At 42.0% G+C, this 23,496-nt stretch overlaps 1 protein-coding gene across 5 annotated transcripts in view; it reads right to left on the bottom strand.

Annotated features, from left to right (window-relative positions):
• Positions 1–14,085: 14,085 nt before the first annotated feature.
• LOC115126271 (pre-B-cell leukemia transcription factor 3-like) overlaps positions 14,086–23,496 on the bottom strand; it is a 172,890-nt gene continuing 163,479 nt past the window's right edge. For 4 of the 5 annotated variants that reach the window (XM_065017203.1, XM_065017201.1, XM_065017202.1 and 1 more), the window contains 2 exons: positions 19,686–19,772; positions 14,086–16,010 (listed from right to left, as the gene is read on the bottom strand). In XM_065017203.1, coding sequence (XP_064873275.1) covers positions 15,918–16,010; positions 19,686–19,772 — 180 coding nt within the window. In that variant the 3' untranslated portion in view covers positions 14,086–15,917. The remainder of the gene's footprint in view (positions 16,011–19,685; positions 19,773–23,496) is intronic. The other variant, XM_065017204.1, reaches the window with a different exon arrangement.

The following is a 23,496-nucleotide window of genomic DNA, read 5'->3' on the forward strand; positions in this document are numbered from 1 at the left end:
ACACTACACATTATCAACACACACACATACACACTACACATTATCAACACACACACACACTACACATTATCAACACACACACACACACTACACATTATCAACACACACTCACACTACACATGATCAACACACACACAAACACTACACATTATCAACGCACACTCACACTACACATTATCAACACACACACACACTACACATTAAACACACACACACACACTACACATTAAACACACACACACACACACTACACATTAAACACACACACACACACACACACAGGTATGCATGCACACACACACACACACACACACACTACATATTATCAACACACACTCACACTACACATTATCAACACACACACACACACACTACACATTATCAACACACACACACACACTACACATTATCAACACACACTCACACTACACATTATCACACACACACACACACACACAAACACTACACATTATCAACACACACACATACACACTACACATTATCAACACACACACACACTACACATTATCAACACACACACACACACTACACATTATCAACACACACTCACACTACACATGATCAACACACACACAAACACTACACATTATCAACACACACTCACACTACACATTATCAACACACACACACACTACACATTAAACACACACACACACACTACACATTAAACACACACACACACACACTACACATTAAACACACACACACACACACAGGTATGCATGCACACACACACACACACACACACACTACATATTATAAACACACACACTGGTACGCATGCACACACACACACACACACAGAGACTCCGCGCCCCACGCCCACGAATGCTAAAAACAACTAATCATGAAACAACAACTAAACATCAAACAACAACTAAACATCAAACAACAACTAATCATGAATAATACAAGCATGCCTTTGTATTTCTGCTGATCTGGATCACGGGCTGGCCCGGAGGGAGGCTGTCTCGATAAGTAGCTCCTCCTAGCAGGCAGGGTCTACTCTCTCTGACACACTGGGTCACGTAACCCTGTTGGTAGGACTGAGCCTAATACTATGTGAAGGCTTTCCTTATATACCACTGAGAGTGGAGAGTGTGTGTGTGTGTGTGTGTGTGTGTGTGTGTGTGTGTGTGTGTGTGTGTGTGTGTGTGTGTGTGTGTGTGTGTGTGTGTGTGTGTGTGTGTGTGTGTGTGTGTGTGTGTGTGTGGTCTGTCTCTCTGTCTGTGGGCCTTTCTACCTGTCTATCTACCTTCCTGCCTGGCTCTGTCTGTCTGTCTGTCTGTCTGTCTGTCTGTCTGTCTGTCTGTCTGTCTGTCTGTCTGTCTGTCTGTCTGTCTGTCTGTCCTCCATCCCCGTCTGTCAGTTTCTCCGTGTCTCAGTTGGGACTTCTAAACACATGCTGTAAATTACGGTAGCATGAGTAAGTGCCTCGATACGTCTGTTGGTCCACTCCCTCTACTGAGAAGTCAAAACGTACTTTGTTTTCTTCAATGAAATACTGTCAAAGGATTTGAGAGAGGGAGGAGAGAGAGACTATTTGACTGATGAATATCTACAGTATCTCTTCATTGACTGTGGCAGACATGACTGTGTCCCAAATTATAGTCTATTTCCTACGTGCCCTGGTCAAATGTAGTGCACTACAGATGTAGGATCTTAATTTGATCACTCTTTTGCTGCTGGGAATTTTCCTGTACAGGAAATGCAAGAAATGTTTGCAGGAAATGCAAACTTTAAAACAAAAGTCTAACGTGTTTAATTTCCTCTTTAAAATGCCAGACTTGATTTGCTATAACAATTTTTTAAATCAACTCCTATAAAACAAATGCCAGTAATTATAATCCACATAATAATTCAAATGTCCTGTTGCTGCAGGATTACTTTCCTGCTGTAAGAAAGTGGCTCAAATTAAGATCCTACATCTGTATTGTCACGACTTCCGCCGAGGTTGGCTCTCCTGCCCGTTCTACTAGCCACTACCGATCCCTTTTCGTGTATCTGTTGGTTTTGTCTGATTGGTTTCACCTGTGTGTTGTTTAGTTTATTAGTGTCTGTATATATAGTAGGTTGTCCCGCCCTTGTTTTGTGCGGGATTGTTTATTTGTCATCTATGTCTGTCGGTGTATCTTGTGTTCTTATTTCTCCGGTTCGTCTTTTATCCTGTGTTGGATTGTTCACCCTGTGTGTATTGGGTTGACCGTGTTTCTTGTTCACCGGAGAATAAACTTTCATATCGCTATCTGCTCTCTGCGCCTGATTCCACCCACCTTGATTAGACGTGACATTTATATAGGAGATAGTATGCCATTTGGAACGCTACTCCACTTTTATCAGCCAATCGAAGAAACAGATTCAAATTAGAGGCCTTGGTGGCATTTCTCTTAACACTGATGACATTGATGACATTGCTAGCAGGCTGGAGATGGAGGTAGGTGGAGACTGCTAGCAGGCTGGAGATGGAGGTAGGTGGGGACTGCTAGCAGGCTGGAGATGGAGGTAGGTGGGGACTGCTAGCAGGCTGGAGATGGAGGTAGGTGGGGACTGCTAGCAGGCTGGAGATGGAGGTAGGTGGGGACTGCTAGCAGGCTGGAGATGGAGGTAGGTGGGGACCGCTAGCAGGCTGGAGATGGAGGTAGGTGTGGACCGCTAGCAGGCTGGAGGTGGAGGTAGGTGGGGACCGCTAGCAGGCTGGAGATGGAGGTAGGTGGGGACTGTGGGTATAGATGTGTGTCTGTCTGTCCGTCTGTCCGTCTGTGTTTGGGTGTGTGTGTGTGTGTGTGTGTATATTTGTGTGTGTGTGTGTATATTTTTGTGTGTGTGTGTGTATATTTGTGTGTGTGTGTGTGTGTGTGTGTGTGTGTGTGTGTGTGTGTGTGTGTGTGTGTGTGTGTGTGTGTGTGTGTGTGTGTGTGTGTGTGTGTGTGTGTGTGTGTGTGTGTGTGTGTGTGTGTGTATGTATGTATGTATGTGTGTGTGTGTGTGTGTGTGTGTGTGTGTGTGTGTGTGTGTGTGTGTGTGTGTGTGTGTGTGTATGTATGTATATATGTGTGTGTGTGTGTGTGTGTATGTGTGTGTGTGTGTGTGTGTGTGTATGTATGTATATGTGTGTGTGTGTGTGTGTGTGTGTGTGTGTGTGTGTGTGTGTGTGTGTGTGTGTGTGTGTGTGTGTGTGTGTGTGTGTGTGTGCGCGCGCACCGAGGGAAAATACATGATTGTTACAGAGCCAGATTAGACACTAAGTAATTGCTTGCAGATGGCAGATGTTAATGGGGGCCCAAAACATGAAATATAAACCAACTACACATTAGGGAGAGTAACAGACAAAAGAATTCATTCCTTTCTGGCGCTGTAGAAGGCGATGCTTTGACGGATAGCAGATCAGATTGTATGGTGTCACTTTATTAAAAGATCTAGTGATATTGGAAGATCTGGTGATCAGTAAGTAGCCATTATTTATCATCCTCATGTTGATTATTAGTGATCATTTATTGAACGTGTAGGATTTGAAATCTATTGAAGCGTGAAACCTTTTAAGAGCCTACAACTCTACTAAACGTCGATATAAAAAAAGATGTTACTGATTTATATCTATATGAATGATTTCACACGTTGGAAGTATTTACATGTTTTAAGTATTGTGAACGTAGACGCAGGGAGTCAGGAAGTAAGTGCAGTCAGTGAGTTTAAGAATAACGAACATGCAGCAAAACAAGAGACGCGTCTGACAGAAACACAAACAAGCTGATAACAGAAGAGTGCTCTATAAAGGGTCATCAAGGGAGTAATGAAGTCCAGGGGTGACTGACGATGAGACACAGGTGTGCGTAATGATGGGTTGCCAGGTGTGCGTAATGATGGGTTGCCAGGTGTGTGTAAGGATGGGTTGCCAGGTGTGTGTATTGATGGGTTGCCAGGTGTGCATAATGATGGGTTGCCAGGTGTGCGTAATGATGGGTTGCCAGGTGTGCGTCATGATGGGTTGCAGGTGTGCGTAAGGATGGGTTGCCAGGTGTGCGTCATGATGGGTTGCCAGGTGTGCGTAATGATGGGTTGCCAGGTGTGTGTAATGATGGGTTACCAGGTGTGTGTAATGATGGGTGGCCAGGTGTGCGTCATGATGGGTTGCCAGGTGTGCGTCATGATGGGTTGCCAGGTGTGTGTAATGATGGGTTGCCAGGTCCTGCGGATAGTAAACTTATTTATACGTTTAGATAAAAATATATATATTTTTTTATAGAAACCTGAAGCATATTGATGAAAATATACTATGATGCTTTTCAAATGACAGAATTTTCTACCGGTGCTAACAGTTAACTATTTGCATAGGTCCACTTCCGACTTAGGACATGCTTTTTATGCACGCCTTTCCTACACACTTCTCTGTAGTTGGTATTCAGACTGACCTTATGAAGGTGTGTAACAGGCTTTGCAGGCGTGGTTCCCTTGCGTGCGCTGAATACATTTGATTAAACCGCTGAAAACCCTCCCACATGCCAGCCAACAGATTTTCTCGTGGAGTTTTCATTCAATAGGGTTTTCATTTATCTGAAGCCATCCCTTTAAATATAGTGTACCTTTTAGTTAGTATTTTGGCGACAGACTCAATAGAATATATAGAGAGAACAGGTTGAGATATATTAGGGATCAATGAAAGAAAGACATCTAAATATGAGCATATTTGTCTCGGATTCAGCAGCAATTATCATATTTAAAAATACTCTGATCTTGTAGATTATTTAGGGTTAGGAAAGTATTTCTGAATCATAAAATAACTGGTTTGGAGAGACTTTACACACGAAAGAAAGAAAACGGTGGCTTGATTCATTTTGAAAATTGCCACATTCAGTTCTTTAATTCATGGTAATGTTGGAAGATAAGTGTACATATAATTATAGTAGGGAGAATAGTGTACAATAGTAGGCTACACCCTCGTCTATTGCCTGCACTAACCATGGAACTGTGTGACGTCACAGCCAAGTATAGGCTACACCCTCGTCTATTGCCTGCACTAACCATGGAACTCTGTGATGTCACAGCCAAGTATAGGCTACACCCTCGTCTATTGCCTGCACTAACCATGGAACTCTGTGATGTCACAGCCAAGTATAGGCTACACCCTCGTCTATTGCCTGCACTAACCATGGAACTGTGTGATGTCACAGCCAAGTATAGGCTATACCCTCGTCTATTGCCTGCACTAACCATGGAACTGTGTGATGTCACAGCCAAGTATAGGCTATACCCTCGTCTATTGCCTGGACTAACCATGGAACTGTGTGATGTCACAGCCAAGTATAGGCTACACCCTCGTCTATTGCCTGGACTAACCATGGAACTGTGTGATGTCACAGCCAAGTACTGCGCCATGCATACGGTTCAAACAATGAAGGCTTGGTCTGCGCTCTGCTTCATAATGATTTAATTAGCCAACATGTTTTTTAAATTTTCATATTATCACCTGTTACTAATGATCCTCAGCATCAGAGGAAGCAAATGAAGGTAAATGAAACAATGTAATTAAATGTAATGATGACGTAGGCTGTACCAACTGAAGGGAACTAAGAGTGTAATTAAATGGAATGATGACGTAGGCTGTACCAACTGAAGGGTAATTACTGTAAATGGAATGATGACGTAGGCTGTACCAACTGAAGGGAACTAAGAGTGTAATTAAATGGAATGATGATGTGGGCTGTACCAACTGAAGGGTAATTATATTGAATGATGACGTAGGCTGTACCAACTGAAGGGAACTAAGAGTGTAATTAAATGGAATGATGATGTGGGCTGTACCAACTGAAGGGTAATTATATTGAATGATGACGTAGGCTGTACCAACTGAAGGGTAATTAAATGGAATGATGACTTAGGCTGTACCAACTGAAGGGAACTAAGAGTGTAATTAAATGGAATGATGATGTGGGCTGTACCAACTGAAGGGTAATTATATTGAATGATGACGTGGGCTGTACCAACTGAAGGGTAATTAAATGGAATGATGACGTAGGCTGTACCAACTGAAGGGTAATTAAATGGAATGATGACGTGGGCTGTACCAACTGAAGGGTAATTAAATGGAATGATGACGTAGGCTGTACCAACTGAAGGGTAATTAAATGGAATGACGACGTGGGCTGTACCAACTGAAGGGTAATTAAATGGAATGATGACGTGGGCTGTACCAACTGAAGGGTAATTAAATGGAATGATGACGTAGGTTGTACCAACTGAAGGGTAATTAAATGGAATGATGACGTAGGCTGTACCAACTGAAGGGTAATTATATTGAATGATGATGTAGGCTGTACCAACTGAAGGGTAATTAAATGGAATGATGACGTAGGCTGTACCAACTGAAGGGTAATTAAATGGAATGATGACGTAGGCTGTACCAACTGAAGGGTAATTATATTGAATGATGACGTAGGCTGTACCAACTGAAGGGATCTAAGAGTGTAATTAAATGGAATGATGACGTGGGCTGTACCAACTGAAGGGTAATTAAATGGAATGATGACGTAGGCTGTACCAACTGAAGGGAACTAAGAGTGTAATTAAATGGAATGATGACGTAGGCTGTACCAACTGAAGGGAACTAAGAGTGTAATTAAATGGAATGATGACGTAGGCTGTACCAACTGAAGGGTAATTAAATGGAATGATGACGTAGGCTGTACCAACTGAAGGGTAATTAAATGGAATGATGACGTAGGCTGTACCAACTGAAGGGTAATTAAATGGAATGATGACGTAGGCTGTACCAACTGAAGGGAACTAAGAGTGTAATTAAATGGAATGATGACGTAGGCTGTACCAACTGAAGGGTAATTAAATGGAATGATGACGTAGGCTGTACCAACTGAAGGGTAATTAAATGGAATGACGACGTGGGCTGTACCAACTGAAGGGAACTAAGAGTGTAATTAAATGGAATGATGACGTAGGCTGTACCAACTGAAGGGTAATTAAATGGAATGATGACGTGGGCTGTACCAACTGAAGGGTAATTAAATGGAATGACGACGTGGGCTGTACCAACTGAAGGGAACTAAGAGTGTAATTAAATGGAATGATGACGTGGGCTGTACCAACTGAAGGGTAATTAAATGGAATGACGACGTGGGCTGTACCAACTGAAGGGAACTAAGAGTGTAATTAAATGGAATGATGACGTGGGCTGTACCAACTGAAGGGTAATTAAATGGAATGACGACGTGGGCTGTACCAACTGAAGGGAACTAAGAGTGTAATTAAATGGAATGATGACGTGGGCTGTACCAACTGAAGGGTAATTAAATGGAATGATGACGTAGGCTGTACCAACTGAAGGGAAATAACCGTAGATTGTCAGTTGAATATGTGTGGTTATTAGGCCTACTGATGGTCGGTACTGTTAGTGGCTAACATTTAACATGATAGAAACAGGAAACAGAGAAAGTCGGGGTAGCCTATTAATTAAGACATTTGACAGTGCACATCCCTGCGAGTTAAAAGGCTCTACAGTTAAAATAATGCATAATGGCATAGCATTTCACATTTCAACTTTACTGCGGGAAGGTTCATAAGTTGATATGTCCGTTTTCTGCCATACTTGATGACTGGTTTCACATTTGTCTCCAGCAATTATAAGGTCAAATGTTTTTATTTTATCCCTTATCCAAACGGATGACTCATTTACCTACAGTAGCTAGCTATTATCAATAGCTCTTATCCAAACGGATGACTCATTTACCTACAGTAGCTAGCTATTATCAATAGCTCTTATCCAAACGGATGACTCATTTACCTACAGTAGCTAGCTATTATCAATAGCTCTTATCCAAACGGATGACTCATTTACCTACAGTAGCTAGCTATTATCAATAGCTCTTATCCAAACGGATGACTCATTTACCTACAGTAGCTAGCTATTATCAATAGCTCTTATCCAAACGGATGACTCATTTACCTACAGTAGCTAGCTATTATCAATAGCTCTTATCCAAACGGATGACTCATTTACCTACAGTAGCTAGCTATTATCAATAGCTCTTATCCAAACGGATGACTCATTTACCTACAGTAGCTAGCTATTATCAATAGCCCTTATCCAAACGGATGACTCATTTACCTACAGTAGCTAGCTATATCAATAGCTCTTATCCAAACGGATGACTCATTTACCTACAGTAGCTAGCTATTATCAATAGCCCTTATCCAAACGGATGACTCATTTACCTACAGTAGCTAGCTATTATCAATAGCTCTTATCCAAACGGATGACTCATTTACCTACAGTAGCTAGCTATTATCAATAGCTCTTATCCAAACGGATGACTCATTTACCTACAGTAGCTAGCTATTATCAATAGCTCTTATCCAAACGGATGACTCATTTACCTACAGTAGCTAGCTATTATCAATAGCTCTTATCCAAACGGATGACTCATTTACCTACAGTAGCTAGCTATTATCAATAGCTCTTATCCAAACGGATGACTCATTTACCTACAGTAGCTAGCTATTATCAATAGCCCTTATCCAAACGGATGACTCATTTACCTACAGTAGCTAGCTATTATCAATAGCTCTTATCCAAACGGATGACTCATTTACCTACAGTAGCTAGCTATTATCAATAGCTCTTATCCAAACGGATGACTCATTTACCTACAGTAGCTAGCTATTATCAATAGCTCTTATCCAAACGGATGACTCATTTACCTACAGTAGCTAGCTATTATCAATAGCTCTTATCCAAACGGATGACTCATTTACCTACAGTAGCTAGCTATTATCAATAGCTCTTATCCAAACGGATGACTCATTTACCTACAGTAGCTAGCTATTATCAATAGCTCTTATCCAAACGCATGACTCATTTACCTACAGTAGCTAGCTATTATCAATAGCCCTTATCCAAACGGATGACTCATTTACCTACAGTAGCTAGCTATTATCAATAGCTCTTATCCAAACGGATGACTCATTTACCTACAGTAGCTAGCTATTATCAATATCCCTTATCCAAACGGATGACTCATTTACCTACAGTAGCTAGCTATTATCAATAGCTCTTATCCAAACGGATGACTCATTTACCTACAGTAGCTAGCTATTATCAATATCTCTTATCAAATTGTAAATTAGTGCAGCATGAAGAATGGTGTTATTTCTATTGGAAAATAATTACGTAGATGCTTTTTCCACTTGGAACCGGTAGGTTCGCTAGATCTTATCCGGGGTTTTTTTCTCACACGAAGGTGATGGAATTTTGAGGGAATAAAGTTCAAGGTCAGAATATAGTGTATCTGTAGACACATCTCTACCACACCTTCATTTATTCAATTTCCACCCAAAATGAACAACAGATGAATATCACGCTGTTCTCACGCTTAAGTTCAAGGTCAGAATATAGTGCATAAAAAGGGAATTTCATTCCATTTACGACTTCTTAAACCGGGCTGGAATCTCAAAACATCTACTTATTAGAAACCTACACACCAGTGGCTGATACCGGTCAATTAACAACTGAGCAATACACAAATTGCTGCTACTGTATTCAATACTTTATTTTTTAGCAGGTAAGTTGACTGAGAACACGTTCTCATTTACAGCAACGACCTGGGGAATAGTTACAGAGGAGATAAGGGGGGGATGAATGAGCCAATTAGAAGCTGGGGATGATTAGGTGGCCATGATGGTATGAGGGCCAGATTGGGAATTTAGCCAGGACACCAGGGTTAACACCACTACTCTTACGATAAGTGCCATGGGATCTTCAGTGACCACAGAGAGTCAGGACACCTGCTTAACGTCCCATCCGAAAGACGGCACCCTACACAAGGCAATGTCCCCAATCACTGCCCTGGGGCAATGGGATATTTATTTTTGACCAGAGGATCCTACTGGCTCTCCAACACCAATTCCAGCAGCATCTGGGTCTCCCATCCAGGACCAACCAGGACCAACACTGCTTAGCTTCAGAAGAAACCCAGCATCAGGATTCAGGGTGGTATGCTGCTGGCCCCTTCTCTTGAGTTGGGCTTGGGGATGAAACAACTGTTGAACATCTGAGCTTTGTGGTTGTTTGTAGGGGAAACTTCTATCTCATTAGGGTGAAATAAGCCGGTTATAATTGTAATGGTTTAGCAGATCATTTACCTGGCTGAAAGAGAGGTAATATAATATATATTGTCTACAGGAAACTCATTCAACAATGTTTGATGAAGTTGTGGGGGAAAAGGACTGGGGAGGCAAAATATACTGTATATATTTATAAAAACAAAGATATGGGGGATTGGAAATGATGTAGACAATTACATTGACAGAAGCCATAATCTATCTGCAGTATTAAAGCTGATGTACCACCTTAAAAAATATATATAAAATATCCCTAACCCATACACTAACCTTAACCCATACACTAACCTTGACCCTAACCCATACACTAACCTTGACCCTAACCCATTCACTAACCTTGGGGCGGCAGGTAGCCTAGTGGTTAGAGCGTTGGGCCAGTAACCAAAAGCTTGCTAGATCAAATCCCTGAGCTGACAAGGTAAAAATCTGTCGTTCTGCTCCTGAACAAGGCAGTTTAACTCACTGTTCCTAGGCCGTCATTGTAAATAAGAATTTGTTCTTAACTGACTTGCCTAATTAAATAAAAACCTTAACCCTTACTCATACACTAACCCTAAACAATATGTCGATGTGCCCTTGAGCAAGGCACTCAACCCTAATTGCTCCTGTAGGTCACTCTGGATGAGAGTGTCTGCTAAATGACTAAAATGTAAATGTAGATAACATACAGTATGTAATCATGTCTTGTTATCTAGCAGAGAAGAGTGGAATCATTACGGTACTCCATTGAAATATGAAATTACGCTCAATGAACATTATTCGAAAGCAATTAATCAAAGATTGTGGGTAAAACCATATGGCATATTCTGTGTTTGGTATTCGAGCTCTTCAACAATTGGCTTCTAAGAGTTCAGGATTACAAAGTGACATTCTTGGTTTTCATATTTAATGATGTATGTGGAACATGCTTCATTTCATCAGGAATATATTATTTTAATTAACCTTGAACAAGAATAACCAGCATCCTCCTGAATTAGTGTTTCTCTGCTTTATCCCTGAAGTTGACAATGTTGTTTATTTGAGCAATTTTACGGTGTGTGTGTGTGTGCATGCTTTTGTACGTGTGTAAATTCAATCTTCTGGCTCATTAACATATCATAGTAGAAAAGGGAATTGTTTATTCTTAATTAGCAAACCAGGGATGATAAGTCCCAAAGAAAAAGAGTAGCTTCAAACATTGTAAGAACCACATCTTAAGAACAAATCCTATCTCTTGGCATGTTTTTCAGATGTCTTGTTGTTGTTGTTGTTGTTGTTGAGTATGTTTGTACAACACCACCAACACTGCCATTTGTTACAAACATGAATTCACTGGTTGGGCCTTTTCTTCCAAATGTCTTAATCCTGCCAACAAACCCAACAACAACAATGTGCCTGGCTTGTTTCCTCGTACACTTGGGTGATGGAAGCCAGGCAGCATGGAGCTGAAAGCTAACGGGGAACTCCGTTGACAGTGTTAGCAGAGTCTCTGCTTGCTATTTCAACTTGACCTCAGGGCAATTCGTAGGATTTGGTACGTAAAAATGTGTTTCCCTCCGCGTTACGATCATTCTCTGATTACGATCGACACAACAGGGGCAGTGAGGTTTGGACATTAGGCTGTCTTGTGGCCTTCTATGTTGGTCATTCTGGCTGTCCAGCCATAGCCTGCTGTGCTCTCTGTCTCTCGGAATCTGGCACAGCTACTGTTGGCCTTTGTCACAGTGTGGAGCTTATTTCACTGACAGGGATCCACTGTGTTCTCTTCAACCCTCTTGTATATCTGTGGCCACAGAATGGACAGGGGCTGCATGGCAGTGAAAACACTGCTACATATTATGGTCTGCTGTGTCTGTGTATATATATGTGTCTGTGTGTGTGTATGTATATATATATGTGTCTGTGTGTGTATATGTGTGTGTTTGTATATGTGTGTGTGTGTTTGTATATGTGTGTGTGTATATATGTGTGTGTGTGTATATATATGTGTGTGTGTATATATGTGTGTGTGTGTGTATATATATGTGTGTGTGTGTGTGTATATATATGTGTGTGTGTGTGTGTGTGTATATATATGTGTGTGTGTGTGTGTATATATATGTGTGTGTATATATATGTGTGTGTGTGTGTATATATATGTGTGTGTGTGTGTATATATATGTGTGTGTATATATATGTGTGTGTGTATATATATGTGTGTGTGTGTGTGTGTGTGTGTATATATATATGTGTGTGTGTGTGTGTGTATATATATGTGTGTGTGTGTGTGTGTATATATATGTGTGTGTATATATATGTGTGTGTGTATATATATGTGTGTGTGTGTGTGTATATATATGTGTGTGTGTGTATATATATGTGTGTGTGTGTGTGTGTATATATATATGTGTGTGTGTGTGTGTGTATATATATATGTGTGTGTGTGTATGTTTCTACATGCATGTCTGCAGTATTCCCATTTAAAGCATTGCAGATGATGTTTTCCAGACACGGTTCTATCGCTCACAATCTAGTTTTCCCCCCGTTTTTTTTCTATCTATCACCTAGCATATAAAATGACTGAGGCAATGACATTCTCCCTATGCCATTCAGTTAGATGACGTTTTGTGTATCGGCCAATAGAACATCTTGGGCTATGCAAAATCTTGAACCGTACCATCATGATCCATTGTCCTTTATGTCCTAAAAACTAACCTTAATTCACTGTCAAAAATTACACCCTTACAATAGACATTTGTGGTTCTGTAAGGTACTTGTAGGAGCACTCAAATTAAATTAAGCCCCAAATAGCTTTTTAACTGTTGTCACATTTAGTACTATTAAAGCAATGTTGTCACCCACCAGCCGAGGTCATCTGAGAAGAAGAGTCCATTTCATTACACGAGCACTTCTACCTTTTAGAGTCCCAACCCTTTAATACCACAACTGCTCCTTAGCGCGAACCGTCAACCAGGCTCCCACGAGGACACTTCTAACGACTTGGAACACTTCTGCTAACGGATTGGAACACTTCTCCTAACGGCATGGAACACTTCTCCTAACGGCTTGGAACACTTCTCCTAACAGCTTGGAACACTTCTCCTAACGGCTTGGAACACTTCTCCTAACGGCTTGGAACACTTCTTCTAACGGCTTGGAACACTTCTTCTAACGGCTTGGAACACTTCTTCTAATGGCTTGGAACACTTCTGCTAACGGCTTGGAACACTTCTCCTAACGGCTTGGAACACTTCTTCTAACGGCTTGGAACACTTCTAACGGCTTGGAACACTTCTCCTAATGGCTTAGAACACTTCTCCTAACGGCTTGGAACACTTCTCCTAACGGCTTGGAACACTTCTTCTAACGGCTTGGAACACTTTTAACGGCTTGGAACACTTCTTCTAATGGCTTGGAACACTTCTTCTAACGGCTTGGAACACTTCTTCTAACGGCTTGGAACACTCCTAATGGCTTGGAACACTTCTTCTAACGGCTTGGAACACTTCTTCTAACGGCTTGGAACACTTCTTCTAGCGGCTTGGAACACTCCTCCTAACGGCTTGGAACACTTCTTCTAACGGCTTGGAAAAAGTCCCACAAGGTCATTTGAAGGTTTGTTATGGAATGTTCTCCAACCAGTGCCTCTGTCTAGTACTGAATGGCTTTTTGTATTGTTCTTGCACAATTGTGGAATGACTTACTGTTGGATCGAATCAGTAGTGTAGAATACTGGTCCAATGAGATGGAAGGAGAAGAGTTTAGACACCGCTTTACCTTGAGGAGAAAGTACAGCGACTCAAAAGCATTTACCTTGAGGAGATAATTCGGTATGCTGAGGAGAAAGTACAGCGACTCAAAAGCATTTACCTTGAGGAGATAATTCGGTATGCTGAGGAGAAAGTACAGCAACTCAAAAGCATTTACCTTGAGGAGATAATTCGGTATGCTGAGGAGAAAGTACAGCGACTCAAAGCATTAAAGCAAAAGTTTATTTTTTTGTGTTTGAAACTACACAAACTAGCACAGAGGACTCGTTTTGGGGTCCGAATCCTCCACGGAGTGCGGTTACAAATTAAACATATTTAATACATTAGGACCACTGCCACAAATATTTTTTAAAGATTTTTTTTTTTTTATCAGGACTTCATTCAGTTTCAAAATGGCCATGATACAAAAGAAAAAGAGGTGAAGCAAGAAAAACATAGCTGTGAAACAGAGTCTGAAATACACAGATTTGGGAACTGAGACCTCTATGTCTTTTCATTCATATATTTAAAGGATGATAAGTAACAAAATCAGCAACATTCAAAATGTTCTTCGGGTATTTACAACAGTTTCACTGTTTGGTGGCGAACATACATGTTTCTTACATGTAAAAAAAAAATAGAAAGTGGCTTATTTCCCCTTGTGGGAATACTGTGAGGTGTGTATGACCGTACATGTGTCTTTGTACCCCCACAGCCTGTATTCCCACAAGTGGAAATGGGGGTTGGGTGGGTGGGGGGAGATACGTCACCTTTCACATCCATACAGGCTTCTAGTAAATTCCACCACTGACATTTATGGATCATGTTCAATTAATACACTCCCATAAAATGCATCACGTGACTAGCTCTTTGGGAAGCTAGTACCGTAGCGGCCTCCTAGTTTGGTTGAATGGCTCAAATGTACCTTTTGTTCTTTAACTAAACACTACTGCTAAGCGTTAATCTGGCATTTAGTAAAGTTGCAATAATGCAGCAATCCCCCCCACCCCACCCAACAAGATCAAAAGTACAAGAGATAATTACAAGACATGTAAAACAAACGTAAAATGGAGATTTAGAATAGTCAGATGCTAGTGATGAGGTTAAGAAGAGGTAGCACTCTAAGTTACTAAAAATCTGTTTGAAATGGTGACGTCATTTTCATGAGGTAAATCATTACAGCTCTGTTTTGACACACAATTCTCGGGGAACTCCTCAAATGGTATTACTATTAGTACATGTCATTTGTATAGATATGGTGACACATGATCATATAAATATGAATTTGGGACAGTATCGGAGTGAATACTATCAAACGACTGAATTATATCCATTCGAAACAGAATGCACAGTGTCCAATAAAAGGTGTAGAAATTCATGTTCAGCAAGAGGACTCATGTTGGAGAATAAGAGCAAGACAACAACAAAAAAAAGCTGCCGTTTTTAAATGTCCTTCATCGTGTCAATCCCCAAAACAATGTTAAATCCGGGATGTTAGTATCAGAAAAACAAAAGAGCCCACTAGAGGTGCAGCCATCCTAAGTCCATTGAAGCATTGCAGCAAGCTAACCTTCCGTCAGTTGGGCACCTGCAACTTCAAAGGATTCCGCTGTCCCCACAACAGTTGTATAGGGATACTGGCAGAAGAAAATCCATTGGACTACATGTATGTTGCCTTCAGTCTTAGTTGGCCAAATAGAGAACAAAAAGGGGTCAAAAGAGTAGATCTGGAGGGTTGAGAGAGATGCACGGTCTTCAGTTTTTACTTGAATAAATCTACTGTTATCTTCTCTAGACTTCCCATTCAGAACCCCAACTCGTCAGTCTGTCAGTTAATATATATTTATATTCAGAAAAATGTTGCTAAAAGCTGTATCCAATCATATCAGTCTTGACTGTGAAGGTTATTGGATGGGATTTTACAAAATGGCCGACATTGTCTGGAGTGAAGGGGGAGGGGTTAGACTCAGTCGAGGGAGGTGATTGGTTCTGTTTGGTTCAGTCACATTGGTCGAGGGCACGGTAGCATATTAGGCGGAAAAGAGACGATCAGTGAGGTGGTCAGTTTGAGGTATCAGAGTGCACACTGCCTGGCCCTTCGTTTGGGGACGTCACTGAGGAGGGAGTAGGTGCACCGTGCCATCCCCCGTTACCCTACATGGAGAAAGAGAGAGAGAGACATTGAGACAGAAACAGAGAGACAGACACAGAAACAGAGAGAGCGAGCGAGACAGAGAAAGACAGAGAGACAGAAACAGAGACAGAGAGAGCGAGAGACCGAGAAAGAGAGCGAGACAGAGAGAGAAACAGAGAGACAGAGAGAAACAGAGAGACAGAGAGAGAAACAGAGAGAGTGATTGAGAGAGAGAGAGAAACAGAGAGAGTAAGAGATAGAGAGACAGAAACAGAGAGTGACAGAGAGAGAGAGAAACAGAGAGAGTAAGAGATAGAGAGACAGAAACAGAGAGTGACAGAGAGAAACAGTGAGAGAGAGAGTACAAGGGTTACTTCTTGAAAAACAGGTAAAGTTACAACTGGGGAGGCTGATTTGATCGGGTCTTCAAGCAACCGAGCCACAACTGACAATCATAGTTCAGGGTGGATTACATTTAGAATTTAATGAAACTCAATATCCAAATTAACATCCAAAGCTTGTTGTCACAATCTGGTCTGGAAAGGGCCCCTTGCTTCCCTCTTTCAGCAGTCAGATTGAGTGTATACCCACAATAACGCACACATGGCCGGGCTAGGAAACAAACAGAGAGAGAGAGAGAGAGAGAGAGATCCGACATGGTGTCTGCCAGCGGGGGTAAGCCCCATTGCATTACCACTGACATCCCCAGACAGGGTCTCTTGCTGACAAATTTGCCCCGCGTCCTGGTCATTGGAGGCGAGTGGTGAAATCAATGTCTTATCGGATTGCTTTAGTGGTTGTCGCTGCAAATTCTAGTGTCAGTTATGAAGACGGGAGGGGACACCACCGCGGGTAACAACTTTAAGGGGAAACACTGAAAGGAAGTGACGGGAGGAGGATTTTCCTTCTCGTCGAGTCAGGGTTAGAATAGGGTTTTGGCCTAGCATTTGATAAAAAAAAAAAAAATTAAAAATTAAATCACAGATTTGTTAAGGTTTTCTTTCTCCTCCTCCTCTGAAGAGGAGGTGTAGCAGGGATCGGACCAAAATAAAGTGTGGTTATTTCGATCGATGTTTAATAAAAATATAAACACGAACAATACAAACAATAAACGTACCGTGAAAACCTAACCAGCCTATACGGGTGCAAATTAACACAGAGACAGGAACAATCACCCACGAAACACTCAAAGAATATGGCTGCCTAAATATGGTTCCCAATCAGAGACAACGATAAACACCTGCCTCTGATTGAGAACCACTTCAGGCAACCATAGACTATTCTAGATAACCCCACTATACCACAATCCCAATACCTACAAAAACCCCAAGACAAAACACACCACATAAATAACCCATGTCACACCCTGGCCTGACCAAAATAATAAAGAAAACACAAAATACTAAGACCAGGGCGTGACAAGATTGAAACATTGTCCTTGCATAAATTAGAAAAAGTTAACATGTTTTCAATATATTGAAAATAATATAGAAATATATAGTACATAAAAAATATATTTAGCATGATCAACATAGGGGCTGCAGGGTAGCCTAGTGGTTAGAGCGTTGGACTAGTAACCGGAAGGTTGCAAGTTCAAACCCCCGAGCTGACAAGGTACAAATCTGTCGTTCTACCCCTGAACAGGCAGTTAACCCACTGTTCCTAGGCCGTCATTGAAAATAAGAATTTGTTCTTAACTGACTTGCCTGGTAAAATAAAAAAATAAAAAATATTGTACTATATCTGTATAACTCATAGTGGGTTTTGTTTAGCATCAACACTCTATCTTGACAGAGCAGCTGACCCTGGCTGTCTTTAGACATACCATTCATATGCAGTGTGCTGTCCTCTTCCCTGTCCAATCCATCCTGATGACTTCCCTGAGCTCTAAACAGCATAGCTGTGAGTTATGTGATACAGCCAAACACAACCCGCCATACTTCCCTCACTTCCCCTGTGATGGACTGAGAGCCATGACCTAAATAAGGAATTGTGAGTGCGAGGGGGGGGGGGAGTGCAAAACGCTACACTTTGAAGCTGCTCGAGGTTGGCACATCGCCTACACCGCCTGGAGCAAGAAAGGGTACTCAGGAAAACCCCCAAAAAACGACACCTTGTTGTGGGAGTGCTCCTAACGACGCGGCTTTGTGTGTTTTGTTGACATTTCAGGTAGTGGTACTCTCTCTCTTTGAGAGCTGAATTTGATTGTCCAATGGAAGAAGAAGACATTTCAGGTAGTGGTTCTCTCTCTCTCTCTGAGAGCTGAATTTGATTGTCCAATGGAAGAAGAAGACATTTCAGGTAGTGGTTCTCTCTCTCTCTCTCTTTGAGAGCTGAATTTGATTGTCCAATGGAAGAAGAAGACATTTCAGGTAGTGGTTCTCTCTCTCTCTCTCTCTGAGAGCTGAATTTGATTGTCCAATGGAAGAAGAAGACATTTCAGGTAGTGGTTCTCTCTCTCTCTCTGAGAGCTGAATTTGATTGTCCAATGGAAGAAGAAGACATTTCAGGTAGTGGTTCTCTCTCTCTCTCTTTGAGAGCTGAATTTGATTGTTCTTCCCACGAAAATACATCATGAACATACCAGCTGTGTATGTATGTATTTTATTTAACACAACGAAAACAAACACCTCTAAAACAGAAAGGAAGCCTGTTCTAATCTTGAGAAGAAGCATAAGACATTGAGGCTCCATTTTTACCAGACGGGAAACGGTGTAATGGAGAAAACCAGTCCGCAGCCTACTTCCCCTTTCATTGCTAGAGAGCAGACAGCAAATGCAAATGTTTCTCTGTGTCGAGCGAAAGGAAGAGTCAGTACGCCTCTCTCTCTCTCTCTCTCTCACACACTCTATCTCTCCCTCTCTTCTCCTCTCTCTCTCTCTCTCTCTCTCTCTCCCTCCCTCCCTCTCTCTCTCTCTCTCTCCGTCGTGGCGGCTCATCCTCCACCAATAACTGTATCTTTACCCCGGTAGCTCAGATTGTCTGGTGCAGGAAGAAGAAGGGTCTTATCAGAGCTCATCAGGAAAGACCATAGTCGCATCTGTACAAGGCTGCAGGCAATTCCAGTTTCATATTTCATTACCGTGATAAGAAGATGGACTGCAAATTCGCTCTCAGAAGCATTTCAAAGTAGTTAAATGAAAACACAGATACACCAGTAAAAAGCCCCCGTTTCATATGGCTGTGGGGGTATTATAAAATGCATTTCATAAATGGAATGAAGCTCGCTTGCTCTTTCTCATTTAAATGGCTGGGGTGTGGATGCGGGTGTTAATATGAAGCCATACATCTATCTTTGTCATCACATGGGCCGTCCTTAATCTCGCCTGTCGTATATTTGCTCTACGGTTTGATCACACTGGCGGCTCACTGAAAAGGGGTTTTGGGAGCCCTGGCCAACAGAGATTACCCCGCAGGTCCTATTTTACAATCCTGCCCCCCGATCACCCCACCCTTAACTAACTGCATTCAAATATAGAGGAAGGGTGGTGGAGGGAGACGACGTGTGCAACATACAACTCTAGAAAATACTATTTGGGTCCTAGGATTTTCTAACCCTGGGTGAATGGGATTTTAACATGAAAATGATTTCAGGAGTCATTATAAATGTCATTATCACCAATGTCGTCGCCGTCATCGCGACGATATGACATATTTGCGGACATTGTCATGATCATGATTTACTGTACACTTACATTTAGACTGTGAGGACTGTACATGGGGTGCCGTAGCCCATCATTGTATCCGACCGTCTGACTGATAGCATGGCGTATGGTATCCCCCTAGAGAGAGAGAGAGGGGGCGAGAGAGGGGGAAAGAGAGAGAGGGAGACAGGGGGCGAGAGGGGGAGAGAGGGGGAGCGAGAGGGGGAAGAGAGAGAGGGGGAGAGGGGAGGGGGAGCGAGAGGGGGAAGAGAGAGGGGGAGGGGAGAGGGGAGGGGAGCGAGAGGGAGAGAGGGGAGGGGAGCGAGAGGGAGAGAGGGGGAGCGAGAGGGGAGGAAAGAGAGAGAGGGAGACGGGGGGGGGGCGAGAGGGGAGAGAGGGGGAGGGAGAGGGGGAAAGAGAGGGGGGGAGAGAGGGGGAGAGAGGGGAGGGGAGCGAGAGGGGAGAGAGAAAGGGGGGGAGAGGGGGGAGGAGAGGGGGAGAGAGAGGGAGAGAGGAAGGGAGAGATAGAGAGGGAGGGAGAGAGATTGGGAGAGGGGAGCGAGAGGGGAGAGGGGGGCGAGAGGGGAGAGAGAGGGAGAGAGGAAGGGAGAGAGATAGAAAGAGTGGGAGAGGGGAGAGACAGGCAGAGAGGGAGAAATGCAGAAAGAGAGTGAGGGAGAGACAAAGACAAAGTGAGAGAATGTCAATGCCTTCTCACCTTCCCTCCATCATTTTGGAAGAACAATACAAAATGACAATAACAATTGCCACAACAAAAGACAAACATGAAAGAACAGAATGGGATGAAACATTGTTCAAAAGGTATGACCTTGTAATGTTTGTAGGCAATTTGGCCTTTTTCTCTCAAAGAGAATTTCTAATCTGTGACGAAGGCAAAACACAGGACAGCAAAGTATAGACCAGACATGGGACAGTATAGACCAGACATGGGACAGTATAGAACAGAACAGACATGAGACAGGAAAGAACAGAAGAGACATGGGACAGTAAAGAACAGACATGAGACAGTATAGAACAGAAGAGACATGGGACAGTAAAGAACAGACATGAGACAGTATAGAACAGAACAGACAGGGGACAGTATAGAACAGACATGAGACAGGAAAGAACAGACATGAGACAGTAAAGAACAGACATGAGACAGTAAAGAACAGACATGAGACAGTATAGAACAGACATGGGACAGTAAATAACAGACATGAGACAGTAAAGAACAGACATGAGACAGTAAAGAACAGAACAGACATGGGACAGTAAAGAACAGACATGAGACAGTAAAGAACAGACATGGGACAGTATAGAACAGACATGGAACAGTATAGAACAGACATGGGACAGTAAAGAACAGACATGGGACAGTATAGAACAGACATGGGACAGTATAGAACAGACATGGGACAGTATAGAACAGACATGGGACAGTATAGAACAGACATGGGACAGTAAAGAACAGACATGGGACAGTATAGAACAGACATGGGACAGTAAAGAACAGACATGGGACAGTATAGAACAGAACAGACATGGGACAGTAAAGAACAGACATGAGACAGTATAGAACAGAACAGACAGGGGACAGTATAGAACAGACATGAGACAGGAAAGAACAGACATGAGACAGTAAAGAACAGACATGAGACAGTAAAGAACAGACATGAGACAGTATAGAACAGACATGGGACAGTAAATAACAGACATGAGACAGTAAAGAACAGACATGAGACAGTAAAGAACAGAAGAGACAGGGGACAGTATAGACCAGACATGAGACAGTATAGAACAGACATGAGACAGTATAGAACAGACATGAGACAGTATAGAACAGACATGAGACAGTATAGAACAGACATGAGACAGTATAGAACAGACATGAGACAGTAAAGAACAGACATGAGACAGTATAGAACAGACATGGGACAGTAAAGAACAGACATGAGACAGTAAAGAACAGACATGAGACAGTAAAGAACAGACATGAGACAGTATAGAACAGACATGAGACAGTAAAGAACAGAAGAGACATGGGACAGTAAAGAACAGACATGAGACAGTATAGAACAGACATGGGACAGTATAGAACAGAACAGGCATGGGACAGTATAGAACAGAACATGAGACAGTATAGAACAGACATGGGACAGTAAAGAACAGACATGGGACAGTATAGAACAGAACATGAGACAGGAAAGAACAGACATGGGACAGTATAGAACAGAACATGAGACAGTATAGAACAGACATGGGACAGTATAGAACAGAACAGACATGGGACAGTATAGAACAGACATGGGACAGTAAAGAACAGACATGGGACAGTAAAGTAAAGAACAGACATGAGACAGTATAGAACAGACATGGGACAGTAAAGTAAAGAACAGACATGAGACAGTAAAGTAAAGAACAGACATGAGACAGTATAGAACAGACATGAGACAGTATAGAACAGACGTGGGAAGGTATAGAACAGACATGAGACAGTATAGAACAGACATGAGACAGTATAGAACAGAACAGACATGAGACAGTATAGAACAGAACAGACATGGGACAAAATAGAACAGACATGAGACAGTATAGAACAGAAGAGACATGAGACAGTAAAGAACAGACATGAGACAGTATAGAACAGACATGAGACCGTAAAGAACAGAAGAGACATGGGACAGTAAAGTAAAGAACAGACATGAGACAGGAAAGAACAGACATGAGACAGTATAGAACAGACATGAGACCATAAAGAACAGAAGAGACATGGGACAGTAAAGTAAAGAACAGACATGAGACAGTATAGAACAGACAGGGGACAGTATAGAACAGACATGGGACAGGAAAGAACAGAAGAGACATGGGACAGTAAAGTAAAGAACAGACAAGAGACAGGAAAAAACAGACAGGGGACAGTATAGAACAGAGCAGACATGAGACAGTATAGAACAGACATGGGACAGTATAGAACAGACATGAGACAGTATAGAACAGAACAGACATGAGACAGTATAGAACAGAACAGACATGGGAAAGGAAAGAACAGACATGAGACAGTAAAGTAAAGAACAGACATGAGACAGTATAGAACAGAACAGACATGGGACAGTAAAGAACAGAACAGACAAGGGACAGTAAAGAACAGACATAAGACAGTATAGAACAGACATGAGACAGTATAGAACAGACATGAGACAGTATAGAACAGACATGAGACAGTATAGAACAGAACAGACAAGGGACAGTAAAGAACAGAACAGACATGAGACAGTATAGAACAGACATGAGACAGTATAGAACAGACCAGACATGGGACAGTAAAGAACAGACACGGGACAGTATAGAACAGAACAGACATGAGACAGTAAAGAACAGAAGAGACATGGGACAGTAAAGTAAAGAACAGACATGAGACAGTATAGAACAGAACAGACATGGGACATTAAAGAACAGACATGAGACAGTATAGAACAGAACAGACATGGGACAGTAAAGAACAGACATGAGACAGTAAAGAACAGACATGAGACAGTATAGAACAGAACAGACATGAGACAGTATAGAACAGACATGAGACAGTAAAGAACAGACATGAGACAGTAAAGAACAGACAGGGGACAGTATAGAACAGAACAGACATGAGACAGTAAAGTATAGAACAGACATGAGACAGTAAAGAACAGACATGGGACAGTAAAGAACAGACATGGGACAGTAAAGAACAGAACAGACATGGGACAGTAAAGAACAGAACAGACATGGGACAGTATAGAACAGACATGAGACAGTAAAGAACAGACATGGGACAGTAAAGAACAGACATGGGACAGTAAAGAACAGACATGGGACAGTAAAG

Source organism: Oncorhynchus nerka, linkage group LG4 (assembly GCF_034236695.1).
Source record: "Oncorhynchus nerka isolate Pitt River linkage group LG4, Oner_Uvic_2.0, whole genome shotgun sequence".
NCBI lineage: Eukaryota > Metazoa > Chordata > Actinopteri > Salmoniformes > Salmonidae > Oncorhynchus > Oncorhynchus nerka.